Source organism: Heloderma suspectum, chromosome 17, assembly GCF_057233095.1.
Source record: "Heloderma suspectum isolate Gila_16-S chromosome 17, 16-S_ref, whole genome shotgun sequence".
Taxonomy (NCBI): domain Eukaryota; kingdom Metazoa; phylum Chordata; class Lepidosauria; order Squamata; family Helodermatidae; genus Heloderma; species Heloderma suspectum.
In genome coordinates, this window is record NC_139474.1 from 21320196 (window position 1) to 21342276 (window position 22081).

Consider the following 22081-nt stretch of genomic DNA (forward strand, 5'->3'; position numbering starts at 1 on the left):
GGGTCTGGGCGCCACTTTCCAGCCCCTGCAGCCCCCCGCAGGTCATGCGCTTGCTGCAGTCTGGCCGCACAGCAGCGGCAACTCCCCCCAAACCCTTGAAAACAAGCTAAATTCACTCTTTTAAACGACCCACACCGGGGGTTGCCTTTACCGGGAGGCAAACCGCCCATGTGTTTTGCTGCTGAGCAGTGTGGCGCAGGCCATTTCAGCAGTGTGTGCCCCAGAAGAGGATGGGGGGGCACACGTGGCTTGTGTGTTGCCCGCCCCCAGCACAGAGGATCCAGCCCTCTCCCCACAAGCCAAACAACACCACCCACCAATCACACAACGCTCACTCTTCCATTAAAATGAAGACAATGCTAATTATCTGCCAGAAGACCATGAGTTCCTTTTATTGGAGTTCACACCACTTTCATTTCAAGGGACGGGACCCATTGGACCTGGGGCGGGTGGCTTTGCCGATTTGCAGCATGGGAGCAGGTAACAGGCAGGTTTGGAAAGGAGGGAATTCAAACATCCTCATGATAAAGGAGGAAAGGGAGGGGGGAAAGGTGGACGAGAGGTTCCGAATAGGTGACATTCTTTTCTCAGTTCCCCATCGGGGCTGGTAAAGATGGATCTGGAGAGTTCAGCTTCCCGGCCACCTCCAGCCGCTCCTTCTCATTCAGCTCCTTGAAAAAGGAGAAGCAGACAAGTGACAAGAGCAGCATCGAAGCCTCTCCAACTTCAGGGACGTGGAGGGAGACTCGGATGTGGGCTTCCAAAGTGCTTCCCTGGACTTTCAAGCACCGGGCAACGGCTTGCTCTGAAGGAAGGTGAAAGAGTTCAGCAACAGGATGGAGACACGGCCGGACACGCAGCGGATGCTTAGTGGTCTGAGACGGTCAGGGGTAAGAGTTGGGAGACGCAGCTTCAGTGCAGCCGCGTGCTTGCTGGCCTCGCCATCCCCTGCGAGCTCTCTGTGGCCCGTCCATGGAAACCAGCGGCCGAAACCTCTTCCAGGAAGCTGGGAAGCAGAAACAACATGGGGGGATTAACAGAAGGGCCTTGTGCACAAGGGGATGGCTCACGCTTAAGCAGTTTGGGGCTGCACAGCCCAGTCTGTTTGGTTCCGCCGAGCGGGCTGGATTCGGGCCCTGCAAGTGCAGAAAGGGACGGAGGGAAAGTGGGTTTGCGTCAGCCCAGAAGCAGAAAGCCAGGCTGCTCTTGGGCATATAGGGGAGAAAAATGTACCCAGACTGCAGGGCATCACATTGTCAGGATCGGAGCCCATCGCAGGCCCTGATCACAGGATTGGAGCCTGTCCACCTCCCACGCCGCTGCCTGCATCGGTGTCCCCAAACCCAGCGCCTGATGAATCGCCTTCTCTGAGCCCCCCCCCCCCAGCACTCATTGACCGGTCAATGCCATCATTTGCGTCGGCTCTAAATCTCCTTGCCCGCCCCCCGAGAGAAGGCAGGCAAGATGCGGAAGGGACAGTGGAGGCCTACATAGGGATGGTGGAGGCCTACGTTAGTATGAACTGAGCCCCCCACCCCGCCTCACCCCACCGGCAGCTCCTCCTGCATCAGCCCTCCTGTCAGATGCACCCCGGGAACCTCCCACGCCCCGTTAATTAGCCCTCGTCACACAGAGCGGCCGGCTGTGTTTTCGTGAACGGCCCACGCGCGAGGCAAGGGCTGCGACACTGGGAAACTCACACGGCTTGTGGCCAGCACGAGCACCGTTCCCGAGCCCGCCCCTTCCCTGCTCTGCTTCCCTTGGGGGGAAACGCGGGGCCGTTTCGCCCTCCCCACCCCCTCAGTTGGACTGCACGCAAAGGGAAACTTTCCCTCGTGCCTCCCATTCTCTCCATTACAAAGCCAGGAAACGGCTTTGCTCCGGTTTGTTTTTTCCCCTTGCCTCGTCGAGAAACACGCTGTGCCGAACGTGCGTCACGGTGACACGGAGGCCGCAACCCTGCGTGACGCTTTGCCCCAAAAGAAGGAAAGCCCCCGCGCTTGTTTGGCCACGGCCCCCAACTTGATGAGGCAGCCCCCTCCACGGCCCAGAGGCTTCGCCTGGTGCCCCGCTTGCGAGGTCGGCCGGTGGTGCCGGCATTGCCGGGGTGCCATTCCACAACGCGCCCTCCACACACCTGGCGGCCCCCAAGCCCCGCTTCCAAAGAGTGCAACGGGAGCTGGGTGGCAGCCCCACTGGGGCTGAGCCCGCAAAGGGCTGAACCTGTTCCTTGGGCATTTTCTCCATTCAGAATGGGCTGCACTAGGGTGGAGACATGCCCAGCAAATGCCTCCGTGGTACTTTCCTACTTCAGGACCCGGCTTTGTTATGGTCACACGGCAAAGAGGGCAAGAGCTGGCTTTGGTGTTAGCATCTCTCTCTCTCATGCTCACATGCGCTACATTTGTCTACCTGCCAAGATAAAAGTGTACAACATTCAGACCACAATCCAAGAATGACCAGAAGCTAACTACATTTGAGGTGATCCCCTAAAGAAGAGGAGGATGGGGGCTCGGGCGGAGGAAAGCCTCTGTGAGTAGGGATGTACGAACCCCCACTGTCCAGCCTGGGGGGGGGATTGCGGGGCAATTCAGGCCACTTGGGCCCCTACGGAGTCCGGAGCCCAGCCGCATCTGCTGGAGTTGGCGGAGCAGCTCTCTGGCTTTGTACAAAACATGATATGCTCATGGCGGCTGCCATCAGCCTATCTTGGGAAAACTGCAGCCATAAATGACATTGTACGTCATTTGTGGCCACAAAGCACTTATTTTTACCTAAATTGCCACTTTTTACAGCTGTATTTAGGTAAATGTAAGTGCTTTACGGCCGCAAATAGCATACAATGTGCCATTTACGGCCGTAACTTTCCTGCGATAAGCTAATGGCAGCTGCCATTAGCATATCACATGTTATAGGAAGCCGGAGAGCTGCCTTGCGGGAACTCCTCCAGACGCGGGGGTGAGTGTGGCCGGTCCGCCGAGGACTCTGGAGGTCGGATTCTTTGGAATCTGGCCTCATTTGAGTCCATGGCAGATTTCTCCAGCATCCCTATCTGCGAGTAGCAAGTTCCTAGAGTGTTGAGACCACCACTGAGAAGGCTAGGAATGTCATCAAAGCTAGGAACTGAACCCGGAGAGCAAAAGAAATGCCCCCGATAGCGAGGCTACTTAAGACATGGGAAATGATGGCTGCAAAGCAACCCAACGCAGCAAGGCGGAAGGCAAAACGGAAACATCTTTTGGAATCTTCGCACCAGAATGATTTACGTGCAAAGGGATCAAAACAAGAGAAGGGACCAAAATGTGGAAGAGCCGATATTTCTCGCTGAAGGCTTCTTAGGCCGTAAGCCAGAGGGCTGGTTCTTCTGAAGTCAACTACTGTGCAGCGCCTGCAGCACCGCGCAGGACCGCCCTTTAACATAGGAGGATGCTGTATGTACTACATCAGCCCATTGGTCCAGCCAGCTCAGAATCGTTTACACCGGCTGGCACTGGCTCTCTGGGGATTTCGGACCCTGGTCATCCCCAGCCTCACCTGGAGATACTGGGGACTGAACCCGAGACCTTTTGCATGCAATGCAGGTGCTCTCCCACTGAGCTATGGGTTTGCCCCTGAAAACAAAGATTCCAGCCCTCATGGTTCTGAATAATCCATCACCCCCCAAAATAAAACATGGCTGAGTGGGGAAAGGAAGAGGACAGCTGTAATGATATCCTTCTCTTAAAACAACAACAACACGCACCCTAAGAGAGGGGATCCACCACTAATACTCCATCTTATCATCTCTGTGGCTGGTGCTCATTACGGCACAGAAAGAGCCAGATGGGGTTTCTCTAGAAGTGGGTTTATTATTTTTATTTAGCAATTGCTTCCACCACTGGCAGATGCGGCCAAATGAACTTAATCCTCAACTGCGGGTGGGGGCTGGAGCTATGAGAAAAAGAACTTCATTAAGCGGGCAGCTGTGTGTGTGTGTGTGTGTGTGTGTGTGTGTCGGGGGGGGGGATATCCCCTCCCATGCATATTATGTGGGGAGAGGGCAGAGCTTTTAGCAGCTTCCCCCACCCGGTTCAGGGACAGGAAAGCCCAGGTTCCAGTCAGGGAAACGCGGAGAAGCGGAGCGTCAATTCTGGTTTAAAAAAACCCAGAGAAGTGGACATAGATAGTAAGGGAGAAGAGGACGAGAATGACAACGGAACGGAACTTTGGGCGGCAAAATGTCTTGGGCCGGGCCTAGTATGGAGGCAGAGTTCTGGAGCTTTGGGCAGCCAGGACAAAGCAAAAATGTCCCCAAACCACAAAGCCCCCTGCGCTCCAAGCAGCAGAGGCTGGTGGCTCCGGTGTCAGGGCGGCGGTGAATCCACTCCAGGTTTCAGTCAGAACCAGTCGGACCTCTAAAGAAAGCACTTCGGAGAGCTCCTTTAGAGTTCAGGCTGGTTCTGACTGAAACTGGGAGCAGATCCACCACGCCACTGACATCAGCGCCACCAGCGTCCACCGGTTCCAAGCCCAGCACTGGCTTGCTCCACCACAGTAAGCATAGCCCAGATGCGTCCCCTCTGCCGACGGCAAGGCAAGGGGCTGGATCCGTGCTCTGCTCAGGGACACAGGAAGCCGCCTTCTACCCAGCCAGTCCGCTGCACCATCAAGCTCGGTCCTGGCGACAGGAGGGGGGCAGAACCTCTTTCTGCTCAAGGGCCGAAGGCAAATTCGGAGGAGCTTTCGGGGGCCACAGTCCAGCGGTGGGTGTGGTCACAGGCAAAGGGGGCGGGGCCAGAAAAACGACCATATTTTAGCCTGAAGGCCTTAGTGCCAGAAACTAGGTCTGAGGACAGGCATTGCATCGAGAGCTGCGCACGAATGGCCTCTCGAAATTCTCCGGCCTATCTGCGGGCAGAGAAACTGGGGGGACAATGTCCCCGAATTTCTCCTAGGAGAGGAGAAATTCTGCAGCCGCTTCTCGCAGAGAGGGCTCACCATCGGCAGGGGCTGTAGCACAGCTCCTTTCTTCCTTTTCCCCTCGGGGTCGCTGGTTCACTGCGCTGCTGCTGGAGGTGGCAACAGCATCCGCTGCGGCGAGGCTTCCACTTTCCTGAGGCAGGATTTTGAACGTCTTTGGGTGGTATTTTTGAGCTGACCTAATCCCTGCAAGGCGGCCGAGGGGGCTGGGGGTGTTTTCTCCCTCCCTCCCACATCTTTCCCTTGCTCTGCAGCCTCCCAGGCCAACTGCACTTCCCAAACCGAAAAAGCCCCATGGGGGGAATGGCCTCACAACGTCTTCCCCACGATGGCTTTAACTGAAGTGCGGGAAGCTGAGGAGGCCGCCGGCCACCACAGAGATTATTGTCCAAATACAGACAGGATGCTCATGTACACCCCTTGGCTACCTCATAAGCAAAAGAAGGACAAGGACCCCAAAGCCAACCCATGAGAATCTCTCCGAAAGTTCTCCTCCTTTGAAATTTCTTTTCGAAAGCAATGTCTTTTCTATCCAACTGAATGAGAACAGCTGAAAAAAAGATGGGTGAAATTTTCGGCACAGCACTAATTTCTACCTTTTAGAATGAGGAGGGGAGGGAGAGAGAATGCACAGAAGGCAGGAAACTGCCAAAAAAAGGGAAAGAGGTCATGGCCAACTGGGGGAGTCCAGAAGACAGATGTGGCCCTGAGGCTCAACACCTCTGGCACAGGCCGACCCGATGCGGCAATTCCTCAGGAGGCCTGCGAGGAAAGAGTCAGTGGGCGGCGAGGAGATCCCGGAAGACCCAGGCTGACTGGAAGGAGCTGGGGGTGGGTGGAAGAGGCCAAAGTGGCAAGCTGGACGATGGGCTCAAAGGGTCCAGCCCCGCTCGTATGGTGTGCCTTCTCCGCAGGGGTGTATTCGAGGTAGGCAGTGGAACAGGTTATCTGGGGAGGTTTTTGCGGAGGGTGGGGGAATGTCATTTCAAAACACCCTTGCCCTCACCCTAATGTCAGCAGCTCCCCCTGGCACCCCTTTGGGCCAGAGCTGCTAGGAAAAGTCACGCCAGGCCTCAAGAAGCTCCTGCCTGCAAACCCAAACAACGTCAGGCCAAAAGGCCCCAGGTGCCGCGCAACTTGAGCATGGCACCGGCCGGGGTTTCTACAGAGGCCAGGAATAAATGACTCCTCCGGGAGGATCCGATGGCCAAGGAGAGAGGGGGAGGCACTCCAAAGGCCCCTGGATGAACAACGGCCCAGTAGCTCCCCTCTATAGAGCACTCCCAATCAATCATTCATGAAGGTATCCTGTGACGCAGAAACGAGAGAGAGAGAGAGAGAGAGAGAGAGAGAGAGAGGTGCGAGCCACCCCCATGCAAGGCTGGAAGCCAGACAAAAAGATTCATTTACGCAGAGAGTCTGAAAAGGAAGCTGCTCTCCATGGACTTCCTTCCTCCACCATTCCTGAAGTGGAAAGCTATAGCCAAGTCTGCTCTAAACCGCTCCACGGCTAAGCCCAACCCTTTCTTAAGCCAGATGCCAGCTCAGCCTTCATAAGGGCTAGAAACTTGATTTCTAGCTTGCTGGGCTAGTTTTCCTGTCAGCCTGAACCTAAAGTAGTTTTGTATTTTATACTGTATTGTCAAGGGAAGTCAAGATTCTCAGGACGCTGAAGTCTGCACCACGTTCTCCTCATGAGCAGCAATGGATGCTGGGCCTTCCCATAAGCCACACAAATGGACTGGCCCTGCTTTCTGTCCCCATCTTGGCCACTGACTTCCTGGGCGACGTTGGGAAAGGTGCCCCCCACCCCCGGCTGGGGAACAGAATGCTACTTCCTATCCTTGGAGTTCGTCAGAGGCAGCGTCATAGCAGTGGGGCTCTGGAATTTTCAGTGGAGGCTTCAAGGTGGCACAAGTCTCAAAAATATAACCAAAGCTGCGTGTTTTGTGTGTGTGTGTGTGTGTGTGTAAGAGAGAGAGAGGGACAGACAGAGACAGCGAATGAGAAAGAAAGGGAGAGAACAAACAGCTAATTCTTATCATATTTCTGTAGCCAAAGTGCTTTAACATAGTCTAGGATGCCCTACGCACCTGTATTAATTTACCCCAAGCCCCATAAATGTGAGCCACCTCTGGTTGGCTGTGGACAAGTCACTTCGGCCCCCACACACCCACCCACCCACCAGGGCGCTGAGATGAGAGAAGGGTCTGCTGTCACCCGCGGCCCATTTGTGAAAGAAGGTGGCGGAGGCGGAAGGGAGCCCAAAGACTGGTTGCTCCATCCAAGAGACCCTCCCTGAAGCCCCAGAGGAGGACGGTAAAAAGGCTTTGGGATTGTACAGTACTTCTGATGCCCCATATCAACTGCCTTAGTAGTTTTTACAACAACCGTGTAAGGTAGGAATAGTAGCATTACCTTCCCATGATGGGTGAAGGGGCTGGGAAGGTATCTAGTGAGAGATGTTTTTATTAAAATATTTTTAAACATGTTCAGTAGTACATAAATCTATGAAAGAAAGAAAGAAAGAAAGAAAGAAAGAAAGAAAGAAAGAAAGAAAGGAAGGAAGGAAGGAAGAAAGAAGGGGCTTTTCTCTCTCCCTTTGGGCAGCACACATACACGTTCAGGCCATATCACAAACTGTTTTGGAAACCCTCTTCCGTCTCGCAAGTGGTCATGGGCAGCAAAGTGGTGACGGACCTTGCTCCATGAGTCCGGATCAGCATTGCCGGATCAGCATTGCCTGCTGCCAACCACGTGTTAGACGACAACCCACCCCCCGCCCACCCCCCCGCCAGCATGGCGGTGCAGCGACTCTGGTTTTCCAGGCTTCAAAACACGACAGCACCAGCTCAGAGGAGGCTGGTGGCTCCGATGTCAGTGGGGCAGTGATTCTGCCCCAGGTTTCAGTCAGAACCAGTCAAAACTCCAAGGGAGCCATCCAAGGTGGTCCGCACTTCTGGCCGAGACCTGGAGCAGGTTCACCGCCTCACTGACATCAGAGCCACCAGCCTCCACTGGACCAGCTAACTGGAGCAAAATGTGCAGCTTCTGCTGTTCACTGGGCAGGAACAGGACGTCCTTCAAAAGAGCTTCAATGCCGGACCGTTTATTACGTCAGCAAACGCCGCAGGGGCCGGCCTGAAATCCATCTCCAAACCAGCCTTTGGAAAGCCCATCCCCCTACGGAGCAGGGATGCTGCTGCCCAAATCCAGAATGATTTGAATGGGGGGGGGGGGAGGCAGGTGCTTAAATCCAGGAGAGTTTTTCTGGATTTAGGGAGGGGAGGGCTCTCTAGAAAAAGGCCCAGAACAGGTTTCCCAGTAGGCCCAGTTCATGGCTCCCCATGTACCAATGACATAGGGTGGTCATGTGTCCTACTTTACAGAGCACAGACCTCTATTTGACAGGCTGACAGAGCACTATCCCATGTCCTCTGTTTGAGGGGTGCTCTCATTCTCAATTGCAGTTTATTCAAAGAACCCGAAGGAGCTGATGGGCAGGAAGGGGCCTTGAAGTTGCTCATCCACAGTAATCACTTGGATAGCAGACTGAACAGGCAGACATGACAAATCACCTGGGGCTGGATCCAGGCTTTGCCATACTTAGAGTAAACCCATTGAAGTCAATGGGGCTTAAGGTAGTTGTGACTACCTTAACTCCCATTTACTTTAATAGGTCTGCTCTAAGTATGAATAAATCTGGATCCAACCTGTGGGACCTGCACTATGGTGAAGTGTACTGTATTTCTATTCAAATTACAGTAATTATTTCTAGATTTGCATCTATACATATAAGTTAGGGTATGGCATGTTACACAAATCCTTGCCCTCTTTTGTCCTCTGTCTTGGCTGTGCACTTTCTCTTTCTCGGTGATACTTGGTGGCTCACAGCAGTTTCTCTGCAAGGCCTAGCAAAGGAGCTCCAGTAATCTGGGCAGAATCCAAAATGATTTCTGGACTGGACTGGATGGCGTTCAGTCACCTGAGTAGCGATCATTTAAAAAAATAAAATTTCCATTGTCAAGATCAGGGACTAAACAGGCTTTAAGGCTACATGGAATAACAGCTCAATAAGCCATAAAGCATGCAGGGGGGAGAAAGCTAATTTCACCAGGATTTGGTAAAAATGTGGGTTAATACAGACTTGCCTTTGTAACCCACTTTCAGAGAGTTACTTAAACCTGGGATCCAGCTGAAAGGCCGTGTCCCACTTCGGGGAGCAGAACCCCCCCCCCCCCCGTCCTATCCCCATGTGTTCCCAGCAATCGGCAGTCCGTCTCTCCTTTCAAGAGCAAGAAACCAATTAATCTCTCCTGTGCTGTGACAATAAGGGATACTTCTGGGGTAAGCAGATGGGGAAATCTGTGTGAGCACTTCCAGAGAGGGAGAGAGCATAGATGTTATTGAGAGCGGGGCAGGGGTTCTGTCTGCCTGGGCACAACTTCTGCCCTGTGAGCTTACCCTCCAAGACCAAAGGTGTTAAAAAAAACAACTTTAAAAAGACCTTATTTCTATATGCATTTTTTAAAAGGAGAGTCTGTAAAGGCTTACAGAGAGGAGGTAGCTCAGAGGCAGAGTCCTTGCTTTGCAAGCTGAAAGTCCCAGGTTCAATCCCCAGCATCTCCAGGTAGGGCTGGGAGAAACCCCCTGACTCAAACCCCAGAAAGCGGCTGCCAGTCAGAACAGGGAATTCCAAAATAGATGGACCTATGGTCTGACTCAGTATAAGGCAGGTTCATAGGTTCTTATTCCAACCAGCTTTTTATTGAGAACCACGAGGATCAGGACCTAAACCTTCTTACGGACCTAAACCTTCTGTGCTGCCTGTTCTTGCTGCCTTTTGCAAAAAGAGAGTTGCAACGGCGGTTGCTCCCTGTCCTTGCCAGATGCTCCCAAGTGGCAAGTGGAAAAGTCTGCTCATTCTCCCCTCTCTCAGCCCCAAGATGTGGCACTCGCACCCCCATCCCTCCTACCCAAAGTGCCTTTTGGCTTGGAGCTCGTCTGCGGATGAAGACGGAGCAACGCTAGAAGGCACGGGGCACATGCCCTGAGAGACCCTCCCTGTACGCTGCCTTTAGGAAATGTGAAACCGAAGAGCGGAGTCCAGAGGTCCCGCGCACCTGCTCTGAAACTTGAGGGACAGCGCTGTCCTCGCAGGGCCGGGGGGCGGGAGGGGGAGGCAGCTTTTAGCCCTCATTAAACATAAATGCCGCAACCACACGTTGAAACAGCCTGTTCTTAACTGCTCCCCTTGGGATTTTTATCGCCTGCTCACTCCAAAGGAGCCCTTACATGAACTGCCGGCTAAGTGCTTATTTTGAGAATGTGGGAATCGCACTTGCTTGCATCCAAAGCAGGCGGAGGTCTTGGGCGCCCACGGACGGCATCAGCGAGGCCGGCTCCTCTGTACTGCAAGCCTCGCAGTCGGCCCCTGCCAGAAGTGGGCGTTGCTTTGGCTCCGAGAGCAAGCCAAAGGCTGGTCCAACCAAACCTCACCTGAGCGCTCGTCTTTTAATGTTTTAATATCTTTACAATTTTAATATTGATGATTTAATTATATTTTTAACTTTTATACAGTTGTATTTATATTTCTATTTATAGGTTTTAATTGTAGCAGTTTTAACGTTGTAAGGCCACCTTGAGTCCCAGTATTGGGAAAAAGGCGGGATATAAATAAACATAATAATAATAATAATAGGTGGCTGAGCCCTCGGTCTGCGAAATGGGCATAATTGTGCTGCCCTGTCTTAGAAGGCCATTGTGCTTTATGGAGATATTGCAAACGAAGCCCTTCGGACACATGAAAAATGCCACAGAAACAACATCTTCCTCAGAATATTGTAACAAACTGACCGTGGTAGGAGCGTTACAGTCTGTTGAAACTGTATTTATGTGCTGTATTTACGCACTTGTTTCTTCTGGTATCATGGTCATGTGTATTGACTTCCCCTTCTCTATTATCCGAATTCTGGATAATAATTCTGGACTTACCCTGTCCTTTATTCATACATTTGTGTTAATCTTGCCCTGTTGTTTAGACCTGAATGTGTTCCTGGGAATCTGTGGTCTGCTGCTATATTAATAAATAATAAAACAACAACAAATAATAAATAATAATAAGTGATACAAATAAAGAATAGAACAATGCAAATAACAAATCTATGATAATAGATAAATAATTTAAAAAGTCTGGGTTCCCCAACTGAGCCCCATTCAGCCTTGCAAATCTGAGCTGGTGACGGACTGAGCATTGTCCCCGGGTGGGATGTGGAGGGCGAAGCCCAAGACCCGTAGCTCACTTGCCAGAGATGGGTGCAGGCAGGTCCAAGGAAGCGGGCAGGAAGGACGGCGTTCTGCTTGCCTCAGATTCTTGCCTAGATGGGCCAGTGTGGGGCTCACGGCAAGAACCTGAGGGAAGCAGAAAGCTAACAAAAGTTAGCTTTTGTTAACTGGGGGTGGGAGAGGGAGAGAGGTCAACACTGATCGATGGGAAGAGAAAACACAACCCCTGAGAAATGTCTTACTTGGGTGTGGTAAAAAAAAAAAAGGCCACATTGCCTTGCAGTCTAGGCACAAAAAAGGGGGGTTGCAACAGCTGTCCATCTTCCCTGGAGCATTTGGCCCCAGACTCGGAGAACCATCATGTCATGAATGGCAACAGCCATTTCCTAGAACTTGCCTTCTTCTTCTTCTTCTGGCGCCATCTCCTATCGGAGGCTGGCTATCATTGCAGCTATTTTTGCTTTTGACGTAGGGATGTACGAAAGTCACTTACCTTTTAGCGAAATTGATTTGCGGTGGGGGGGAGGCGCTCCGTCCCTCCCCCCGAAATTCTGGCCGGGGGGGAGGCGCTCCGTCCCTCCCCCCTGAAATTCTGGCCAGCTGGCTCCGCTCTGCAGGGACTCCGTGGAGCCGCCAGCTGGCTCCGCCAGCGGCCAGACATCCAGCCGTTGGCTAGCAGGGACGCAAATGGCGGCAGCCGTAGCCACCGCCGTTTGCGTCCCTGCAGTCAGCTGTGATAGGCTACGTAAATGTTTACATAGCCTATCACGGCTGATTTAAAAGAAAAAAAAAAGCAACGCGCATATGCAAATGGCGGCGCCCATGGGCGCCGCCATTTGCATTCTTTATTTTGGCACGTCTTAGTCTACGTAAACATTTATGTAGACTAAGACAGCGAAAATAAGGGGAACGCGAATAGCGTAGACGCTACGCTATTTGCGTTCCCCTTATTTTCGCCGTCATTATTATTTATTTTCCCCTTATTCCCCTTATTTTCGCCCCATGGGCGCCGCCATTTGTGTATGCGCGTTTTTTTTTCTTTTAAATCAGCCACGATAGGCTACATAAACATTTACATAGCCTATCACGGTGGTTTTTTAAAAATCTAGCCGTGATAGGCTACATAAATCTTTATGTAGCCTATCACGTTTTTTTTACTGGAAATGGCGGCGGCAGCAGCCGGTCAGAAGACCGGCTGCTGCGGCCGCCGAACCGCCGCCGGAGCCACTGCCGCCAGGAAGATCCGCCCAAGGTAAGTCCTGTCCCGGGGGGGGGCGGGGGGGCAGACCGTTCCACCACCGATTCCGGGGGGCTGAATGCGCTGGCATTCGGCCTCCCCGAGATTCGTGGCGAAATTCTCTGACATCCCTATTTTGACGCCGCCGCCCTGAAGAGTTGTACAGAAGTATAGCTGAACCAACCTCTCCCTCAGATCCTTTCAGCACGATGTTCGTCTTCTTCCTGTTGGTCTTTTTCCTTCCATTTTCCCTTGTATTATGAGTTGGAGAATGGCGTGTTTTTCGCCTCAGATAATATGACCAAGGTATTGTAACTTTCTTCTTTTGATGGTCTTGCCACTGCATTTAAAACATCTGGAACCAGCGGGGGCCCAGGAAGCTGCCTCATTTTATTTATTTGTTTGTTTGTTTATTACATTTCTACGCCACCCAATAGCCAAAACTCTCTGGGTGGTTCACAACAATTAAAACCATAAAATACAACGTAAGAGACAGTACAAAAGTTTAAAACTACAGTATAAAAGTAAGCGTCAAGACAAAACCGAGCCGCAATGCAAAGATTTGAAATACAGTAGCAGATTTAAAGCAGAGACTGAAAGACTAAAATGCCCGGGAAAACAAGAACAACCCCTGACAACAACAACCCTGGGAGGCAGGGTAGGCGGGGGGCCACAAAGTCGCCCAGTGAGCTTCAAGGCCGAGTGGGGACTCCCCCGAGTCCCAGTCCAGCACTCTCACCACTGCGCCATGCAGGCTCCCTGATGCCAGGTGTCAGAGCAGTGCTAGAGCTGGGTCAGGCCTGTCTCCCTGGGCTTCCAAGCGGGGTCTTCCCTAGCCCCACCTGGAGATGCCAGGCATTGAGACTGGGCACTTCTGCACGCAAAACAGGCGCTCTGCCGCGGAGATGCACCCCCCGCACACAACAGGGGCTCTCTAGACAGACACCCAGGCTGTCTAAGGAGTCCCACACGCAGCCACAGGCTGTTCTAGGAGTCTGGGATTTTGTTTGTTAGCAAAGCTCAGTGCCAGCTGTAGAAGCCGAGGGATTCTAAGCGCAGGTCACGCGCAAGCCAGCGACTGGTTTCCTGCAGAAGCAGAATCCCAAGAGCACGGCTGGAGAACAGCCCCACACATCGCAAAACAGCAAAAGCAAAGGGAGGAGGAATGGAGGGGGGGAGGCAGGAAAGGGCCCACAATGTTGCAATGACTTGCGAGGAATGCAGGAAGCCCCGTCAAGAGCCCCAGCTTCCGATCTCGCTTCTTTGCACGCTGCATAATTCACACTACGAGAGGTGATGACGCAATGCTGCGACACTCTCACAAGGAGAGGGAGGGGGGCGTATCGGGCTATTCGTGCCGGTATCTAAATGAAGCCTCCTTGGACGGAGACAGGAGACCTCTGACTGCCAGCCCACGGAGACGAACCATGCGGGATTTGCTTCTGGCCTTGTGCAGCACGTCCCCTTGTGAGGCGATTCCCTGACTGCTCGCAGAAAGGCTAAAAGCGCCTTGGTCCCTCTGAGCAAATGGATCCCTCTTTTCTTAGGAATGGGTGGCATGCGCCCAAAGAACTCGGATCCAGAATACGTCATGTAAAACTGCATCTGAAGGATCCAGAATACGTCGTGTAAAACTGCATCTGAAGGAGGGGTGTCATCTGAAGGACGAGTATCTAGAGTATCCAGGAGTATCCAGGACTGTCACCTGAAGGAGGAGTATCTGGTGTATTCAGGAGTATTCAGGAGTATTCAGGGGTATCACGAGGAGTATCAGGGGTATCCAGGAATATCAGAAGTATCCAGGAGTGTCATCTGAAGGAGGAGTATCAGGAGTGTCCAGAGTATTCAGGCGTGTCATCTGAAGGAGGAGTATCAGGAGTATCCGGAGTATTCAGGAGCATCATCTGAAGGGGGGGTATCAGGAGTATTCAGGAGTATTCAGGGGTATCATCTGAAGGACGAGTATCCAGAGTATTCAGGAGTATCTGGAGTATTCAGGGGTATCATCTGAAGGTTGAGTATCGGGAGTATTCAGGAGCGTCATCTGAAGGGGGAGTATCAGGAGTATCCAGGAGTATCTGCAGTATTCGGGAGTGTCACCTGAAGGAGGAGTATCTAGAGTATCCGGGAGTATTCAGGGGTATCATCTGGAGGAGGAGTATCCGGGAGTATCAGGAGTATTCAGGAGTGTCACCTGAAGGAGGAGTATCCGGAGTATCCAGGAGTGTCATCTGAAGGAGGAGTATCCAGGAGTACTCTGGAGTGTCATCTGAAGGAGGAGTATCCAGGAGTATCCGGAGTACTCCGGCGTGTCATCTGAAGGTGGCATATCCGGGGTATCCAGGAGTGCCATCTGAAGGCAGCGTATCAGGAGGATCCGGAGGACCCAGGAGTGTCCTCTGAAGGAGGAGGATCGTCTCGCCCCAGTCAGTGCGCAGCGCCCGCAGGCTGCTTTTATTCCCCGCCCCGAGGATTCCAGTCGCAACGGCGGGGCCCGGAGAGCTTCGGCTCCGGGGCAGCGTAGCAATGAAATAAACGGACGCGCGCTCGCCGGCGGATAGCCAAGGGCAGCGGGAGCGCGCCCACGAGCGGGGAGGCACGGGCTTCTCCAGCCAAAAGCAAACAGGCGTGAGACGAGTGCTGCCAGAGGAACAGGGCGCCGCGCATACCCGCGCGGCTTCGCCGGTCTCGGTGGGGTCGGTGACCGCGGCTCCTGCCAGGAGCCCATCGCAGGCTCGGACTCGGCGCGCTCTGCGGAGGACTAGGGCAAAGGCGTCCCTGTCGCCCACCGCTTCCACTGCCCGCTTCGGGCCTCGGCGTCCAGCTTACCTTTTCGTGTTGTGGATGATGGTCCCGCCCAGCACAATCCGGACCCCGGGGGTGGTGCGGTTGAGGTTATAAACAGCCAGGGCCTCCTCATGGGTCGCTCCTCCGATGATGAACACGATGATGTCCTGCGGCCTGCAACAAACAGGGGCAGGTGGGTGGGGCGGGCCAGAGGCGGCCGTGCGAGGCCAAAGTGCTGTGCTGGCGGGCGCCCGGCTGGGCCTGGCCCCGGCGCCTGCTCACTGGAGAGGCGTGAGGCACGGCCGCTCCACCAGCCCTCCTTCCCTCTGCCCTCCCAGCCGCCTCCTCTCGCGTCGCAGCTGTGAGCCTGCGGGCAGGGACTGTCTCATTCCTACTGACCCCCGGGGGCCACTTCACCTGAAGGATGAGACAGAAGTGCCGAGAGCGAGAGGCCGCGAGGCCGCCCACGTCGCTGGGGCAGCAGGGGACGCGGACTCTGCAAACGCCGATTGATCGGGGGAACGCCGGCTGCTGTAATCCAGCCGCCCCCCACCTGGTCCCCTCCGGCTGTGTTGGTCCTCAACACCCGCCGGCCCCAGTAGCACGGCCAGTGCTCAGGGACGGAGGAGCTGAGGCCCGAAACATCTGGAGGGCGCCAGGCGGGGGAGGCAGCGGAACGAGTTACCAGAGCAGGGGTTCAAGTGGCTGCTCAGGGTGCGGGCGCGCATCGGGCGGGGGCAGCGGCTGCCAAGCCCACTCGGGCGAGGGAAGGCTGCTGTGTCGCCAAGGGTTCTGCCCTGTCCTCAGGCACTCGCTCAATTCCGCTGGGTGCTGGCCGGGGCGTTTGCCAACAACAGCTCTCGGAACATTCCCAGCCACTTCTCGCAGGGCAAAGATCGGTGCCGGGAGACAAGATGACCTTCAGAGCCAGTCCGTCGTTACATCTTCTCTCACCCCGGGACCCTCCCTTAGTTTCCAAGGAACTGGGGGGGGGGCGTGGGAGACGGAGCGTTTCAAGACCTCTGGCTCGGGGCTCGCGGCCCGCTGCGCTCCACATCAAGAAAACACAACCGCTGGTGGCCGGTTCTGAGCAGAGGGGTGCGCTCGCTCTCTCTCAACCCCCCCGCCCCGGCTTTCGCTCTGTTCTGCTGCATCCATTTTTTCCCCACTCTGCGTATTGTCATCTCCTGTTGCTAGGCTGTGTCATCGCTGGTAACAATCTCTAGCTGCCCTGGTGCTTTGTAAGAAGTCTAAAAAAAGGACGAGGCTTTTCAGTCGGAACAGATTCCACGCCCTCCTCCCCCCCCCACACCAGGAAGAGGGCCAACAACGTGTCCAAAAACTGAGAAATAAAAGCGGTGCTGCAAGGTTAATTTTGCAGGCTGGTTTGCGCAGAGTGTAAGAGGAGCAGGGCGAGAGCAGGGAGGGAAATCTTCTGTGTGGGTGGGGGGGGGCATTAACGTAGAAATGGGCCCAGTCAAAAATGGGCTGGCATTTGGAATAGTAAGACTCAGGCTTTGGATTGAAGGTTGTCTTTCTTTTCTTTTGCTGCATTGTGTAAATTGTTATTTGTTACTGTTCTCCCCCATTTGATTGGTGTTGGGGGGGGGGGTCAATGTTGTTTATTATACTATGGTTTCTTGTTTGCACCCTGCTTTGGGATTGTTTTATAATGAAAAGCCGGTAAGAAACTTCTTAAATCACACAGATTCACACACACAGACACACAGACTTGCACAAAGACACAGACCTGCAAAGACACAGACAGGCACGCCTGGGGACCCGCCCACACAGACACACTCTCAGACAGACAGACACTCACAGACTCGCACAGACGGAGACGCTCACAGACTCACATGAAGACACACTCGCAGAGAGACACACAGACACACTCACCTCTCCCATCCAAACCCCAAGCTGGAACAAAATGTGAAATCTACCCATCCTGCAAGTCTTTTAAGATTCAGCTGGATATATTTAGCAACTGCACCAAGTCACACCCGCCGGGGCCGGCATGGTTCACCAACATGATGGGTTTACACACCGGTGCAGATGTGAGTCACGCAGGATTCTCTGTGGTTGCAGTCAGCCGGGGGGCGGGGGGGAGAAGAGGGCAGCGTGCAGCATCTGACAGCAGGCTCATTTTTGAGGGGCGGGGGTGGGACACACCATATGGACGGATGCTCGGGGACTGATGGGTAATAAGAGCCCCTGAAAAGGAGAGGAGTAGGGTGAACAGCACGTGCTCCGTATCATCTCTCCCGGCGGGAGCTCTCTCTAAAGGCACTGCCCTGCAAGGCCAGCCCAAGACATGTTGCTGCCTGAGGTGAGGGAGCAAACAGCTCCGCCGCCCCATATCAAGACAAGGAGCGTGATGACCCCCAGGCGGCCAACTCATTTGGACACGTGACGCGGAAAATGCCACACGTGCTTCTCCCCTGCCGTGGAAGCAAAAATACAACGATTAGCCATTTGCTGCCCTGTCGTGACACCCAAAAGTTGCTGCCTGAGGCGACGGCCTCACTATGCCTAGTAGTAGGGCCGGCCCCTCTGCCCTACCCAGTTGTGGAGACCATCATGCCCCTTCTGGAGAACTCCTCTTTGGAGGGTGACCTGAAGTCCCCTGAGCTGAAAAGTGTTGTGCAGAGGGACTTGGAGGCAGATCAGGGGCCTCTTGGGCCCTCGGGAGAAAATGGCCATCGGCCCGCCAATCACGGCATGGTCAGCCCGCTCTTGGACTCAGAGGCAGGCATGGAGTGGCCATCCAGCCCAGGAACACACATGCCCAAAGGGGCAGGCTCGGCCAGCTATCAGACGCAGAAGTGCCTGCCTGAGGAATGAGGACTCCCCGTGAGTAAAGGTATACTTGTGAGTAAGGCTCTACTCCACAAGCAGCACTGAGGGCCTGCAGCAGTGCTCTGGGTGGGGCTCTGAAAACTCAGGTTTACAAGCCTGCGGTCCTAGGCACAGAGGGCTGGAAGAATGCCTGTGCCCCAGCTCCCAGACTTTCTCCTGTGCTAACCTTGCTCTCCTCTGAACCTTGAACTGCCTCTTGACCTCACCTTTGGAACCGACCCCAGCTAATTCCCTGGAGCTCTGCCCCTCCATCACCGTAAGGAAGAGGGTGTCTCTGCTTGGGATAATGCAGACTCGGTTACTCCAAGGTGGCCATCAAGGCAAGGAAGAGCCCTCTGAAAATTTGGGCAGGCGCCCCTCTTCACTGCCCCTTTGCGAAGAACTCAGCGGGTTTCTTCTCGTGCCTGGATAAGCCCTTGTTTGAGATGAGGCAGGTGCGCAAATGACTCGTTGTGCACAAGGATATCGCAATGTGAAATCGTCGCTCCCCCGCCCCCCAGGCTCGGTTAGTGGCAGCAATTTCGAGGTCTGGAGGGTGGGAAGGAGTGGGTGTCTGGCGCTCATCTGCAAACACGGGAGGGAGGGGACTGTCGGCTGCTGAGATCCCAAGAACTGGGGCGACTGAATCTGACGACGAAGATGCGAGCAGACGTGGGCTGGCCAAAAAAAGAGCGCTTTCTGGTGTACCAGTGAAGTGAGTCAGCTTATGGAGGAATCGGAGCATGCAGGTGAAAACAATCCAAGACGCTCACTCCAAATGTTACCGGGGCCTCCCCACCACCCTCCAAAACAAAGATTCTACTGCAAAAAGCCCCACGCCCCAAGACACACGAGACGGGGAGGTGGCGTTTTGTCCTGGCTGGTGTCACGCGGGCGCTTGCGCGGACTGCCGTTGCCCCACCTTTCCAGAGGTTCGCAACGTTGAGGCCCTTGCACTGACAAGCGGCCTGACAAACCTTACCCCATAACTTGTGGGGCGGGAACTAAGAGGGGCCCCAGCTTCTCAGCAATAGGGGTGGAAAAGGTAAGGTCTCCTTTGGCCTGGGGGGTCAGTTGCTCTGCATTGCCCCTGCCCCGTAAGTAACAAAGACATTTAGCTCAATAAGCAGAAAGAGAGAGAGAGATGTTAATTTCCATTTTGCATGCTGTAGACAGGTTGCAGAAATTGCTTTAGCATCATGAAGAATTTGTTGGGGGGGGGGATAAAAGCAGATGGTTCCCAGTAACACCCCCACCTCCCCAATCCATCCATCCATCCATCCATCCATCCATCCATACCCTTCAGAAACAATTGTCGGAATCCGTCATAAACCAGCCCTGAGATCAACCTGGGGCAGAACTGTTATTTTCCTCGCTGGCTATGGAACAGAGAGCAACGCAGTGACGGACATGCAGTTCCAGTAGAAGGTCACAGAGGGGAAAAGCTTCATGGTCTGAAGTGGAAGGAAAACAGCGACCGTGAATCTTCTGCGGTGTTGCTTTCCCAAAAAAGAGAGAGTAACCATTACATTCCCAGTTTCTTGTGTCAGAGAAAAACCTTACAGTCTTTTTTTTTTTAAACAGACTTCCCCAGCATGGCACCTTCCAGATGTGTTAGACAACAGCTCCCATCAGCCCCAGGCTGTAGGGGATAGGAGTTGTGGTAGTCCCACACATCTGGGGGGCACCAGGTTGGGGAAGGCTGCTCCTAAAGCAACAGGAAAGTATTAGCGGGAAGGAAGGGCGAGGGAATGACTGCAGAAAGCTCAGCAGATATCCGTAACAGCCAACGCCAGGGCCTGTTTTTCGGCTAAATAAATACCATCTTGCCCTGGTTATGGCTTTTTCCTGAACTACAGTTGGAGAAATGCAACTTAACAGTTACGTTGCTTGGGGATGGGGGGGAACGGATCGTTTTATGTTGCCATGGTTTGGTTTCTAGCTGTGACAGCCCAGTGTGGAACCCTGTTTCTCTGTGCAAAGCGTCTGGGGTTTCAACAGCGGGGACACAAGTGGTTTTGTGCTGGTGCCGTTGCCGCTCACCCAGTTTGCCCAGGCAGGGAGCGGGCCTCCTCACTACAGCGCCACCCCTGTGGGTGGCCCTGCAGCCGCCACCTCAGCAGAGATCAGGAAAGACAAGCGGGACAGCTGGGCCACTGCCTTTGGCTCCAGCCCAAGAAAATGGGGAGCCAGAGCGTATACGGAGACTCGCTGGAGCCCGTGTGGTGCGGTGCTCCAAACAGAGAGGCGAGACTGGGGCCCTGCCCAGCTGTCAAGTTCACGGCCACGTGTGGGAAGTCAAGAGCCAAAAAACAACAACGACAACCAGGGGACAGGGGGAGAGCAACACCCCAAATAGCCATAGGATGGGGTGGGCCACTCATGGCCTTCCAGATGTTTTGGCCTACATCTCCCATCAGCCTAAGCCAGAAGAGCCAAAGGTGAGGGATCATATTTCTTTATTTATTCATTACATTTATATCCTGCCTTTTTTCCTCTTGCAAGGAACCCGCGGCAGCTTACATTCTCCTCCTCCTCTCCATTTTATCCTCACAACAAGAACCCCGTGAGGTGGGTTGGGCTGAGAGTCTGTGACTGGCCCAAAGTCACCCAGTGAGCTTCCATGGCCGAGTGGGGACTAGAACCCGGATCTCCTGGCTCCCAGTCCAGCATTCTCACCAGTACACCATGCTGGCTCTCCACTTGTAGGCTAGAACATCTGGAGAGGAACAAGTGGCCCGTCCCTGACGTAGGAGCAAAATTAATTCAGCACCACGAGCAGGGGCTGAATTAATTAGCACAAGTAAAATTACCCACATAGTGTGAATTAAGGCTCTTCAGAAGAAATTTCATTTTCTTATTTATATACCACCCTTTCTCCCAAGGGAGCCTCCCAGGAAGAGAAGCTGGGCAACCCACTGATATTGATAAGTTTTCTTTCGGCGTCTAATTCGAGGTTCACATCTCCCCTTCTTTCTTTCTTTTTGCTTTGAGGAAGTACTCATCGGAATTGTCTTTACCCCGCAGTCATTGTAACAAAAAAATCCTGCATCAAGGATTTTGCGTGGCAATAATGGAATGTCTGCATCCTGATAAAAAAACAACAACCCTGTGCCCACATCTCACCCCACATCCTCCAGCATTGGGCGCAGCTGAAAGCGTGGGCTGACTGGGCTTTGCTCGCCCTGCTTCGAGAGACGCCAAGAAGGGAAAAGAGCAGCGCAGGACAATGAAACACCGTCCCTGTCCCGTGAGGGTTCAGCTCAGAGGAGCCGCGCTCTTCTCTTCACACCCGGGAACTAGGCTAGAATTTACTTATATTTACAGTGAAAACTGAGCACGGCAGAGGGCTACGGTTTGCGTCTGGTACCAGAATTCTCTCCTGGCAGCCATGGCAACTGAAACTCAGCCCTCATAGGGAGTTGAAATCGGGACAGAAAGAGGATTTCCCGTTGGGGAGGAAAGCAACCCACTGAGTTCAAGGTGAGATTTAACGTAGGGGCGCAGGGGAGCGAGACTTTCATTTCAAAAGTATTATGTATCCTTTAAATCTCCTTTTAAAATTATTATTACCATTATTACTGGTTAGTAAGATCTTTGGCTGGTTAAATTGTTACGCTATATTACTATATGTTCGCTGAAGGGCAATATATGGTTACTGGAAATGAATTGTAGGCTTGCTTCCTTGCTATAAGACTGATGATATGATACTGAAATGTTAGGTTGATTATTTATGCTGTACTGAATTGTAATATTGCCAATGTTATAGGTATAACTTTTAAGCAGAATGGGATTTGAAATTTCTGTGTAATGGAGTTTAAATTTAATTTCTTTAAATAATTCTTTATGTTTTTTCATCCTGCATCAAGGTTTTTTTCTCTTCCTTCTTCTTCTGTTTTCTCTTTCTTTTCTGTTATTGCTGTGTCCTCTTAAGAATACTGTATTGTTGGGAAATTGTAGTTATTGATTAGGTTGTTG

The 22081-nt window shown here is 53.2% G+C and overlaps 1 protein-coding gene across 3 annotated transcripts in view; it reads right to left on the minus strand.

Annotated features, from left to right (window-relative positions):
* Positions 1-361: 361 nt before the first annotated feature.
* VPS45 (vacuolar protein sorting 45 homolog) overlaps positions 362-22081 on the minus strand; it is a 43973-nt gene continuing 22253 nt past the window's right edge. The window contains exons 14-15 of one of the 3 annotated variants that reach the window (XM_084823878.1): positions 15311-15442; positions 362-1006 (exon numbers count right to left, since the gene is read on the minus strand). In XM_084823878.1, coding sequence (XP_084680004.1) covers positions 913-1006; positions 15311-15442 — 226 coding nt within the window. In that variant the 3' untranslated portion in view covers positions 362-912. Of the gene's footprint in view, positions 1007-15310; positions 15443-19518; positions 19558-22081 lie in introns of those variants that run through there. The other 2 variants (XM_084823874.1, XM_084823877.1) reach the window with 2 other exon arrangements.